The sequence below is a fragment of the Mycena indigotica genome (genome assembly GCF_014461135.1).
Source record: "Mycena indigotica strain 171206Taipei chromosome Unknown Mind.scaff0005, whole genome shotgun sequence".
Taxonomy (NCBI): domain Eukaryota; kingdom Fungi; phylum Basidiomycota; class Agaricomycetes; order Agaricales; family Mycenaceae; genus Mycena; species Mycena indigotica.
The window spans coordinates 188,180-199,673 of record NW_023503004.1 but is presented as its reverse complement, the minus strand read 5'-3'; the positions used below and the strand labels follow the sequence as shown (position 1 = coordinate 199,673).

At 57.0% G+C, this 11,494-nt stretch overlaps 2 protein-coding genes across 2 annotated transcripts; both read right to left on the bottom strand.

The window, feature by feature from the left end:
- Positions 1–1,149: 1,149 nt before the first annotated feature.
- Positions 1,150–2,160, bottom strand: MIND_00563700 (uncharacterized protein; the record flags this gene model as incomplete). Its single annotated transcript, XM_037362410.1, has 2 exons — positions 1,150–1,899; positions 1,948–2,160. The coding sequence occupies 2 exons, from the start codon at positions 2,158–2,160 to the stop codon at positions 1,150–1,152; spliced, it is 963 nt and encodes a 320-aa protein (XP_037220331.1).
- A 1,425-nt stretch (positions 2,161–3,585) lies between these two features.
- Positions 3,586–5,563, bottom strand: MIND_00563600 (uncharacterized protein; the record flags this gene model as incomplete). Its single annotated transcript, XM_037362409.1, has 8 exons — positions 5,489–5,563; positions 5,365–5,436; positions 5,234–5,317; positions 5,056–5,187; positions 4,860–5,003; positions 4,540–4,812; positions 3,983–4,495; positions 3,586–3,930 (listed from the first exon to the last, which is right to left on the bottom strand). The coding sequence occupies exons 1-8, from the start codon at positions 5,504–5,506 to the stop codon at positions 3,586–3,588; spliced, it is 1,581 nt and encodes a 526-aa protein (XP_037220330.1). The 5' UTR covers positions 5,507–5,563.
- Positions 5,564–11,494: the final 5,931 nt, after the last annotated feature.

Genomic DNA, 11,494 nt, shown 5'->3' with positions numbered 1-11,494 from the left:
ATTCCAAAGCCTGGATATATTATTAAGACTTGTACCTTGGTAAGAGCATGTGTGAGAGAGCAAAGTATACATGGTATGGCTCACATTGGATCCAACTCTTTCCTGTAGATCTATAGAAACCAATTTACCAAAAAAGGAAATTTATGATATATGCCTGCTATTGAGATGTGCATGGCTATCTAAGGTTTGATGAGAGCCTAGGAGTCTTCTACACCTAACTTTCATCTCCTAAAACATAGACTTCAACAACTTAAACCACTATAACCTGGTAGAAATATTATCTTAAATGTCTTGGATATTCAATACTAGAAAATCTCTGTGGTGGACATAATATTAAGAATTGGCCTTCTGGTATACTATCCATTGGGCATATTTCTATATATAACTTGTTGCATATCACATCTATGAGATTTCCTCCCTCCTCTCTATGTCAGATGATGAGCTGATCCAAAAAGGAAATTATGTTACTTCTGTGCCCAGTGTTAGAATTTACTGAAATTGGGTGAGTAAGTCTAAAGCTACCTCTCTTACCTCACTGGGCTCCCAGGAGGAGTTAGGTCTGGGCTCTTGAAATGTTATTCAAAATTTTCCTTTTTGGGTAGAGTGTACATCCTAGTAACTGCAGTGACTTGGCCACTCAGCAGGCTGAATGGGAGTGGAAACACCCCCCCCCTCTTGTCTCACTGAGGAGTTGAGTCTATATAGGTCAAAATATTGCCAAGAATTTTCTTTTCAAGTTGTGACCATGTATGCTAGATCTACACTAGGTCCTGAAACCATGGCTAACCAGCATTCCCTTGTGAAACATAATTCTAAATAAGCAGCAGTGCAGCGGCATCTCACGAGAAGTGCAGCAGTGCTGCAGCACTAACGCGGCACTGCAGCGGCTGCAGCGGCCAATTAGTGTAGCCCCGTTGTCGGGCTAGCGAAGGGCCGTATACGCCGATGCGATACCGGGACGATGAGTTTCTTGTGCCATGGGCATTGGGCAAGGTGGAGTTCACACAAAAAGAGCGAGATGTTTGCAGAGCTGTCTCTCGACGTTTCAAACGCTGGCCAAGATCGTCCCCCACATCGGCACCAGCTCATCCGGCTCGACCACTTTGCATAATTCCGAACAGGAGGCCCCAGCAACTTCATTTACTAGTTCTAGTCTCTCGGCGCCACGGTGTACATTGGTGGTTCCTCCCTCGCATACTCCAGCTCATGCTCTAATTCCCTGACACGCTCACGTAGTGCGTCATTCTCTGCTCGATGCCTGTCTGGACCCTCCATCGACGTTTGTTCGCCGCTGCTGTCAACTGGTGGATTGGCAGATAGCGATATGGGACGGAAAGCCTTCCGCGAGACCGCTCCGTCGGACGGCGGTGCAACCTCGGTGAACGGCGATACAGCAGTGGCCAATGCACGCCTTCGTTTCCAGCGAATGACGCGGAAGACGATCAGGAAAGCAAGAGCGATGAGCAGGACAACACCAATAGCGATGCCGACAACGGCAGCTGGGGCAAGGCGCCTGGAAGATAAAGGTCTCGCTGACGATGTGGAACCGCCGTGGCTGGTGGGTTTGTTCAGCGTCATGCTCGAAGGTGGAGTTGCTTCTGATGACCGGATCAGAGAAGAAGACCGACTGGTCGGCATTGCGAGGGAGATATCGCTTGCTGCATCTTGAGTCGAAGTTCTACTCACGATTCCGTGGTCTGCCGAGTCAGCCTCCCGAGAAACAGATGTGGAGCTAGGCTGGCCAGTCGGCGCTGTGAGGGGAATGTCACTTGTGAGACTGGGAGTATGCTGCTCTGTCGAGGCTTGCGGAGGTACTGTGGTGGGCGGCGCCGGGTTCGTGCCACCTCCACTGTCCTCCACAAAAGGACATGTTGGGGGTCCGGGGGCCAATTGGCCGTTCTAGAGGCTGCAGATGAGCTGTACTGCCATAACACCACAGCGACGCACAATATAGATACAAGTCCCTCCATTGCCGGCGTAGGTGCATCTCTGTGTGACAGGCTCATCGCCTGTGCTGCTACTCGTGAAGCTCAGCCGATTACCCGCGTTGTCGGTAGGTGGACAGGTGGTGGAGCGAATGGCGAGGCCGCGCAGCATGGATGGTGCGGATTGGCACAGAGAGAACGTCGATCGAGGGAATAGAGCCAGGCTCGAGGTCATGGTCGGGAGAAGCTACGAGACGACGAGTCATCCCGAGCGCAAGTCTGCCGATCTCATGCCAGCTTGACAGGTACAGCGCCGGAATCGCAGTTCCACTTCTCTCTCTGGACATGGCAGCAGTGCTTGGTGCACCAAAGTGGATGAACTCGACTCTGTTCGCAGGTCAGAGCATTGATAGTGAGCAAGGACTAAAAACGCGCACACAAAGTCCCTTCCTAGCCGACGCGGGCGCAATTCGCACCGGCCAACACTGTCGTGACTTCAGTCCGAGATGCGGTGCGTCTTCGGCAGTGTTTGTGTGTGAGACGAGGCGGTGGTATAACCTGGGAAGATAAGAGGAGACGCTGGAAGGCGTGGTATGGCGGGATGACATCTGGAAGGCGGAGACGAGAAGGCAGTGCCGGCGCCACTGCCTGTGCTGTGTAGGGACAACCAACAGACGTCGTCACACCGACCATAAGAGGTGGAGGCTGCGGTGGTCGTCAATATGAGAGTCGGGTGCGCTATGCCGCCGCCCAGACATGCCACATGGTGGTCGGGAAGAAAGAGGCGATTGACGTGGCACGTGCAACACGGCATGGTCCGTGCGCGCCACGTCAATCACGGGCAAATCCCCGTTTCCCTTCCTTCCTTCCGCCCCCTTCTCCCTCCGGCAATTCTCTCTGCTCGCCATCTACGATCCCCGTCGCCATTGTCGACTATTCCTTGCTAATGACTCCTCCCAGCCCTCAACTTGTCGTCCCGCTGGACGGCCCGCTTCGTTTGTGCGATGCTATTGGTTGGCTGTGAGCCTGAGGAGTCGAACGAGACCGCCGGAGCCTGCTGTGGCGCCACAGCGGGGGACACGGCTTCGAGATGATGTAGGCGTCCAAACGGGTGCGCTACAGTTTTCCGTTTCGTGCTGTCGCTGATTGGTTCACGTCGCCACCGCGTCGGGCTGCATGGCCAGTGCTCTCCCGCTTGCTCAGCGGCTCTTAGGCGCAGCATACGGCGAGAGCTTGGGGCGGCCCACTCGATACATCCAGTGTGTGGCCACAGTCATCCTTCATGCACCGCCGCTGACGTCCGGTTTTGCAGGCGCACCATTATCAACATTCAGAGAGAGTTACAGCTGCAGGCGGGGCGCTCAGTGGCCCGCTCCGCCGGCATGCGCGAGCGGAACGGCGTATGGCGGTACCACTCTGTATTTCAACGCGCGAATCCATCATTATTTCCCCCCGTCCTCTCAGCGTTGCCGCGCGCAATAACCCAGGCCAGGTATCGCACCACCGGTTGATCAGCCGTGCAAACATCTGAACACCACCCATCCGTTCCGAATACTAATAATACATTGAATCCGTCACATTTGTTCCCATTTCCGACAGCGGTAGCCTTTCTTGGTCCTTCACCAGCTTCCGCGCCACGTCCCGCGCCCGACGCCGGCCGCTATCGACTCTCCCAACCTTCGTCGATTTCCCCCGGCTCCAGACTTGAGCCGCGCCGCGCCCTCTTCGCGGCACGCTCACCGTCCGGCGGCGGCCGAGCCATAACACGCGGACCGATCCGGCCGAGTAGCGAGTCCCCGCCAGGGGGCCGAGGGCGGTACCGGTCGCGCCGGTCCCGATCGTGCTGCGTTGGCGGGACAGGCTTCGCCTTGGCGCAGAGCACGTCCCATGGCACCGGCACCGCGTCTTCAAGATGAGATGGCCGGCATCGCCGCACGGGAGGGTCAGCACGCGCACGCCTCTGAATCGCATCTCGCGCGTCGCGCCGCGCCCGCACCCTCTGCTGCTATAACGCGTCCTCAGTCAGCAACGGCATCGAAGTCCCTGGATCGACACACCGAAGTCTGTTCATTGGCCAACCGCCGGTGGCGCAGGTACGCATCAGGAAGGGGTACCAGCTTAAGCTTGCGGTCAACGAATTGATACCACAGCCCCTCATCCGAGAGGGTCTTTGACTGGGCTGGGTTTGGATTCACGTTCGCTGGCGCAGCACTCGGGCCCGCGGAGACCGGAGCGACAGGATGGATTTTCCGAAACCGGAGGGTGCGCAGGGGCGATACTGGGGTAGCCGGGGCCCCCACGGGTGGTGTCGGAGCTACCGCACTGGTATTCGCAGCCGGAGCCCGGAGAGGTGTGTCGCCAGGCCGGGGAATAGTCTGAACCGCGACCTTCATTTCGATGGTTGTTGGCGGTGTCTCCCGCATGCCGGGCGTCGCCTGCTCTTCGTTCTCGCAGGGTTCGTCCAGCCACGCGAAATGCGCTGCGGGGAGGACCACTTCGATGGGTGGAAGCGCTGCTACGGAGGCGATACGCTTCGGTGCGGGCGCGATGTCGGGCGGAGGGCGTGGTGACTACAGCAATGAGAATACATCGAGTTTCAAGAGCCGCAACGTGCCTCCGGTTGTGCCCCGCGTAACGGTTTTTCGGTGGGGCTTCTGCTTTGAGTCGGCGGGGCAGACTTGACGACGCGCTGGAGTGCCGTTGAATGGATACTGGCAGCACAGCTACTGACCACGGGCATCGTGGTCACCTTCTTCGCTTTCCGCGGCGTTTGAGGAGTTCCAGAACTCCCCATCACGGCGACTGCCGCGGGACTCGCGGCAAGACCAGACGTTTCGGACGCAGTTGAAGGCGGATCGGGACGGCGAGACGAGTTTGGTCGCTGAACCTGCAAAGGTAAATAGGTCTATGGCTTCGACGGTATTGAAGACGCACTGGAGTATCGCGTCGTGTCGTTTGAGTCCGCACTGTCAGCCTCGGAGAGACAGCGCCTGGAACGTTTCCTCGGGTCGGCGGAGATTTCGCCGTCTTTTTCTGTGTTGCCTCTGCCGATGCTGCCTCCCGTGAGCCCATTACCAGCTATGAGCGTCGGAAATGAGGGCAAGAAGCAAGACAACGGCGGCAGACACACCGGCAGCACCTCGCTCCAAACCTCCCGCTCAATCACCAGCCTCTTCTCCCACTCCCCCAGCTCCCCCAGCCGCGCATCCACGTCTACGGCAGAGCACGGGTGCTCCAAGCGACCCTGCAGCTCGTAGTGCTCCTAATCCAAAATGTCAGTACAAGTTTTCTTTCAAAAAACAACGCACTGTCTGCAGCTCAGCCTGCTCCGCCAACTGGGCCTGTATTCCCTCAATCGCCTTCAGCGGGTGCGCGCTGAATGAGTCCAGCGTCTTAAAGCATTATAAGAACAGCTCCGAGTCCCAGAGAGTGGACTTACATATCCAATCGCGCGTACATCCGCCTTTGTCGCGTCGATCTCGATCCGCAGGCGCGCCAGCTCAGCGATGATCTTGCCGCTCGCGCTCAGCCTTTGTCATGCGTAGAAGCAGCCCAGAACTCACCTCCGCATCGCCCATCATCGTTATCGAAGGAGTCCACCGTCCACGACGGCGCGTGTCTAGATGCACAAAGAGGGATAAAAGAAGGAGGGATAAGTCATCTGTCACACCATGACACGCTTGATGGCCGCCTCGAAACTTGGCGTAATTGATGTGGAATCAAGCACGTGCAGTGATGGTGGTTCGTGCGCAGATGCCAAGCCGGAGCATCTTCTTCCCCTTCCCCTCACTTCCCCTTCCCCTTCCCTCCGGGCGCCCTGTAGCGCGGCCATGCACGTCGCTCTCGCAACGCCAGAGCTCTTCAACCTTGTCTGTACAACCAGTAACCACCTCCCCAACCTCGCCCGCCTCCCTTACTGCTGGACAGCGCTCACGCTGGAGACGCTCAAGATCCAGGTCAACTCAGCACCGACGTATGATCCCTTCTTGCACCATGTCATTGATGCCTTCTCTGAGCGGTGCAGCGGCCCTCATCTCCGCAACTTCTTGTTCTCCATCAACTACCCCCCCGAAAGTCAGTGGGAACCGCATCCAGCTGCGCTCATAGACCCACTCCTTCGCTATACTGCGCTGCAGGCAGTGGATATTCGGCTCTCTTGCAACATTGACATCGATGACAACCGGCTTCGGCAGCTTGCCCAGGCATGGCCGTAGATTGCCCGACTGCATCTCGCGACTAACAAGGCACGTGTTGGGCCCCGCCACCGCCAACCGACCCGAGCAACGCTGCGGGGTTTGCTGGCCCTCGCGCAACACTGTGCATTTCTGGAAGAGCTCACGCTGAATATTGACGCGACGGTGCCCGATAGGGGACATTGGGTCTGATAGCGCGGCCCACGGACTGCCCCCCTGAGGACGCTCAACACCGCCGACTCGCCGATTCCCAAGGGGCGCCTCGCCGTGCCCGTTGTGTGCTTGCTCGTAGTCACCTTTCCTCGTCTGTCGCTCATCACCACCCCCTACCCCGATCCGACCCACAGCGCCAGGAAGTCTGCGGAGGACGGAAGGGCCTGGACGGTGCTCAACTTGGCATTGGCAAGGCTGGCCGCTGAATAAGCTCGTGGGCAGGGCCGGCGGCGAGTTGGAACCGTTTGCGGAGCTTGTGCAGCAGGCCGAAGGCATTGTGGTACCTTAGTAAAGTGGTTTATCATATGAAGAGCAGCCAAAAATAGATCAACCATAGGGCAAACAGCGTAATGTCAGAATATGTATTGAACAATCAAATCAGAAGCTGATAGAAACTATCACTCCCCTCCGGGAGGACGTTCCTGTCCTTCAACAACCTTTCAAAGTCCTGCAAATCGATAACACGCTCGCCACCAGGAGCCAGGAGGTTTCTTGCAACATCACGAGCAGTAACGAGAATAGTAGGAGTGGTACTCACAGAGTAGGACTCAGTCCCACTTTGATGGCCCAGTCCCATTCTCGCGGCGCCGAGAACACATAGCCGAGCCCTAACAAGTCAACGAAAATCAGAATATCAATCATAAAAAGATGGATCACGCACCGCGCAGCGGGCCTCCGTGGCGAACGGCAGCCCGCGGCAGCGTGGGGTCCGGGGCGAAGCCCTCGGTCGGGGTCCGGGGTGGAAAACCCCGGCCGTCGCGGCCGGCGCCGCAACCCTGTCAAAAAATAATGAAATCAGCTGAAAAGAGATGCCACGCTCCGTGCAGCGGGCCCCGCGGCGAGCGGAAGCCCCCGGCAGGGTGGGTCCAGGGCGAAGCCCCTGGTCGGGGTCCGGGGTGGAAAACCCCGGCCGCCGCGGCCGGCGCCGCCACCCCGTTGATGCGATGGTTGTCGATCCATCACCTGGGGTTGATATGCGGGATGCGAGTCCCATTCCGGGGCCGCGGGAGTAGGACTGGGACCCATCAAAGTAGGACTGAGTCCTACTGTGCGAGTCCCAGTCCTACTATTCTCGTATATACTCCAACATCACGGATAAGCATGGGTGGCTCATTCCAGCGCAGCGGAAGGATGATAGAGTGTAATTCCGCACCAACGGAGAGTTGCACGATGTGTATGTCCATCATACCTTGGCTTCTGCGTGCGCGATCGAGCCACTCCTTCAGCATCGCCACAGTTTGCGGGTGTTTGTTGAGAGTAGTCATCTGGTCGGAGTCATTGGTAGCGAAAGCCATCACTATTGGCCCCCAGTTGGCCCATTGAGTATAATCAACGATGACAGCATACGATCCGGGCGCCGTGCAGTGGCCGGCGAGAGACGCAATGGCGTAGTGATACTGGTTAGCATTGTGCTTGTAGTGCTCGTACGCAATGACGGCTATATCCCGTAGGTCGCGCGAAGAAAAGACATCGTAGATTTCTGGCAAGGTGTGAACTTCTCGGAAATACACACACTGGGGCTTGACCTTGAGCGGTAGAATGCAGGGTTGAACACTGCATTCGATGGTTCCCTGCCCTCCAATCCGCCCGTTGGCAGCGGACAGAGCAATAGAATCGCACTCTACAGCCGGCGCATTTTTTGAATGACATCTTTAAGCCAACCTGGCCGCACTAGCAGGTACGATGCGATAAGTATAGACTATAAAGCCATGCCAAAAACCGGCACAAACCTGCGTCGAATCACAAGATAGCCGCATGGAGTCGATAGTTCTCGCCTTCTTGTGAATATCCCTGTGAACTTTGACCATTTCGAGCAAGTTTGCCATAGGTTGACGACACGGGGATTGGCGGAACGCGGGAGAGATCAGAAACTTGCCAGCCATCTCGATGCTGCGGAAAATGAGGTGATTAATCGAAGAAAGTAGGGTCGCCGGCATGAGTATCTCGCGGATGATGGCAAAAACCCTCTCGGAGACAATCTTCCTTTGTACATAACGTTCCTTGGTAACCGCAATAAGTAACGGGGTCAATGTACCCTGCCGAAGGAGGGAACACATATCGGCCCGCTTGCGTATCATGGCGAGAGCCACGGTCGTGATGAGGCCGCCGAGAGCGATTTCCCATTGGCCAAAGCGTTCGACAGTGAAAGCAGCGGTGTCGACGAGGCATAAATGGGTGACCAGCTTGACGATGGTTTCAATGCTGAGGTGGCGGAGAAACGCGCTGAAGAGTGGGCCTGGGTGAGCCAAACTGGACGGCCGTTGATATGTGTGTCTGAGAGCATCGCTGATTCTGCCAAGAGATTCGACAATCCACACGAACAACGAGAGACCGACGACCGTGCCGACGGCCTCGATGGGAGGTCCTGAGTTGAGGTAATCGGCATATACTCGAAGATGAGCGGCATAGAGAGCAGCCACATCGTCTAGACCACCCCCCGGCACCCTCGAGGCTCTCCTCAATTTGAGCAGCAGAGATTTCACAGGGTAAGAAGGAGTAGATACTCCAGACGGCATCAGGAAGGCCAATGGCAGTCTTTAACGTCGAATTTCCGGACAGCACGATGACCCATACGCGGTAAAGCAGCCGTACAAAACCGGGTACCACAGCGAGGTCTTTAGAACTTGGGTGTTCGGAGAACGCGGTACTGGTATACCGAAGGAAAGCATGGAGCGCGGTTGTCTCGTTGAGTTTGTGGATGTGTCGATATATTGGGGGGATAGCATCGAAGGTCATTTGAAGGAACGAGACCCAGGGCATGATGCGGTACCACGCTTCTCGGAACGGAGCACCGTCCGCGCCGAGTTGGGCTTCTATGCGCGTTCCTCTGGTCTCATCTAGCGCTGCTAACAAGCCACGAATGGACATCATGGCAGTGTGCAGCGTGTAGTCGATGCGGGGCGAGGGATTGTCAAGGGCAGTTGGAGGTGGGATTCGTTCTGAGTCAAGAAGCACCCAGTATAAAGGCAGCAGGAAAGGCGTCCATCGCCTTTCGACGTTCACTAGATCGGCGAAGTGTGAAAGGTCCCGAGGCTCAGTTGCCCGAGCAAGGGCCACGGCAACGGTCTAGATACTTTCTGTAACAGAATGGACGGCGAAGCAGTGGAACTCACGCGAAGTCGAAGTGGCAGACGTTCAAGCACCCGCAGATCGAATGCAGGGTGCATGATGGGCGGAGGCAACCTGTCGTCAGGGTGTCACGAATCATGACGTGGCGTCACTGCGTCACATCGGATCACCGATAATTTCCTCTCTTCTTCTCCGTCGACCACGACGTGTCGCGCGCAGTGTCTAGCGCGTAGAAACATCTCAAAACACTGTGAAAATGCTCAGCGCAACTCGTGTACGAGCGCCACATTGCCCTGCGCATGGGGGGTGGAGCGCCGTGCGAAAGACTTTGTCAGGCGAGGACCACAGAGGGGGTCCCTGTGGGTTGCGGAATCAGCTCTAGGTCTGGCGCGGGGACCGGCAAGGTGCGTGGTCCGCAGTTTTCTGGACATCGCCGCTGAGACAGGTCCACGGACTATCGCGGTGGCCGATTTAGAGTTTAGACACAAAAAACACCTACGAAGTGGAGAAGATAGTTGGATGAGGTGCGTGCCACGCGTGTCGCGCAGAACCGGGCATCTGACCTTTGAAAGTTGAATGTAGTCATTACAACCTCATGGCCCCAACACATATCGACTTGGATGACACACGCAGCGTCGGCTCGCCGGGCTCGAGCGTCAGCAGTTGCCTTCCCACTCCGTTATCAAACAGCACTCACCCACTGCAAACACTCCTTCCGCACACTGCCCCCGCCTAATGCATTCCAAGCTCCGCAATCCTCTGTGGCCTCCCGCCCAGACTACCTGTTCCTCTGAGAGTCTCCCGCCTCCGACTCCTTCTGCTCAGGATACCCGGCCGATCTGGCTGCCAATGCTGAGCATAACATTGAGCTCCTGGCACCATCTTCCTCCGCTGTCCGACTCCTTACGCTCGAATTCTCAGCGTTTTTCTGGAGCGACGAGCAACTCTTTCACGACGTCGCCCTACCTGACGCTCGGCTCCCGGCTGGTGAGCGTTGTTGAAAAAGGGTGTGAATTTTAAACGCATATACACTGGGGACGTTATGTGTGCTATACACCAGCACACGAACATGCTAGTCCTGCAACATTGTGAATTGGGGAAGATGAGAAAAGCAGACCAAACACGCACCGATTTGTTCTTCCCCTCACCCGCACTAGCTTCTCCTGACGAGCGCGGGATGCGTGCACCGTGGGAAACACGCAGAAGCGCCCCACAGGGCAACTTTCAAAAAGCCCAGTTGCGGGCTGATGCTGATTCGAACGGGCGGAGAGCCGGCCGCGGACCGAGTCGCGCCGATGCGGACATCAAATCCGGAGGCAGTGGTGCCTTGCCGGTGGTTACCGGAGCTCCAGAACTGCAGGAAGATGACGGAATAGCGTCCCCAACAGGTGCTTAGCACGTCAACAAGTGCACGCGAAGCGCAACAGCGACGCCGAGCAAGCGCGTGACCCAGTGTGACGAAAGGCCGGACGCTAGCTGGCGGGAGACAGCAGTTGAGCAGGTACAGCAGGGCGCTCGAGTATGGGTGCAGCGTTAGGGTAGTGGTGAGAGATACACTACAACAGGCCGACTCTGGGATCGGCATCACATCGGGCACCGGAGATCGTGAATCTGGGGCAGTGGAGGAGTCGCCGACAGCCGCCGGACATCAAGAACGTGTCCCACAGCATGGACAAAGCCATGGGATGTGGTGTGGGCGCCATATATGTGGCATGGGAACAACTATTGCAGCGCACGACGCATTAGACACGCAGCACGGAGTGAGATAGTGGGACCGGGCAGGCCGGATCGGCGGTCACATGACCGAATCGCGGGGCTACGCCGCAGGCCGAAGACGGGGGCCGATCAAGGAGTTCGCACCGGCGGTGCTTCCGCCTCACCCGATACATCAAGGAGGCCTCCTTGGGACGCCCAGGATACGTCAAGGGGTCTGGAATGGAGGAGTTGTGTGTCAAGGAGGCCGAGTGCGGGGGCCGATCAAGGGGAAGCGCGCCAAGGGGAATCAAGGGGACACCCGATTGTCGGGGCCACCCCCGATGGTCTGGGGAAGCTGACATAATGCGGGGTCGTGTGGGGTATAAATTCACGCTGTAT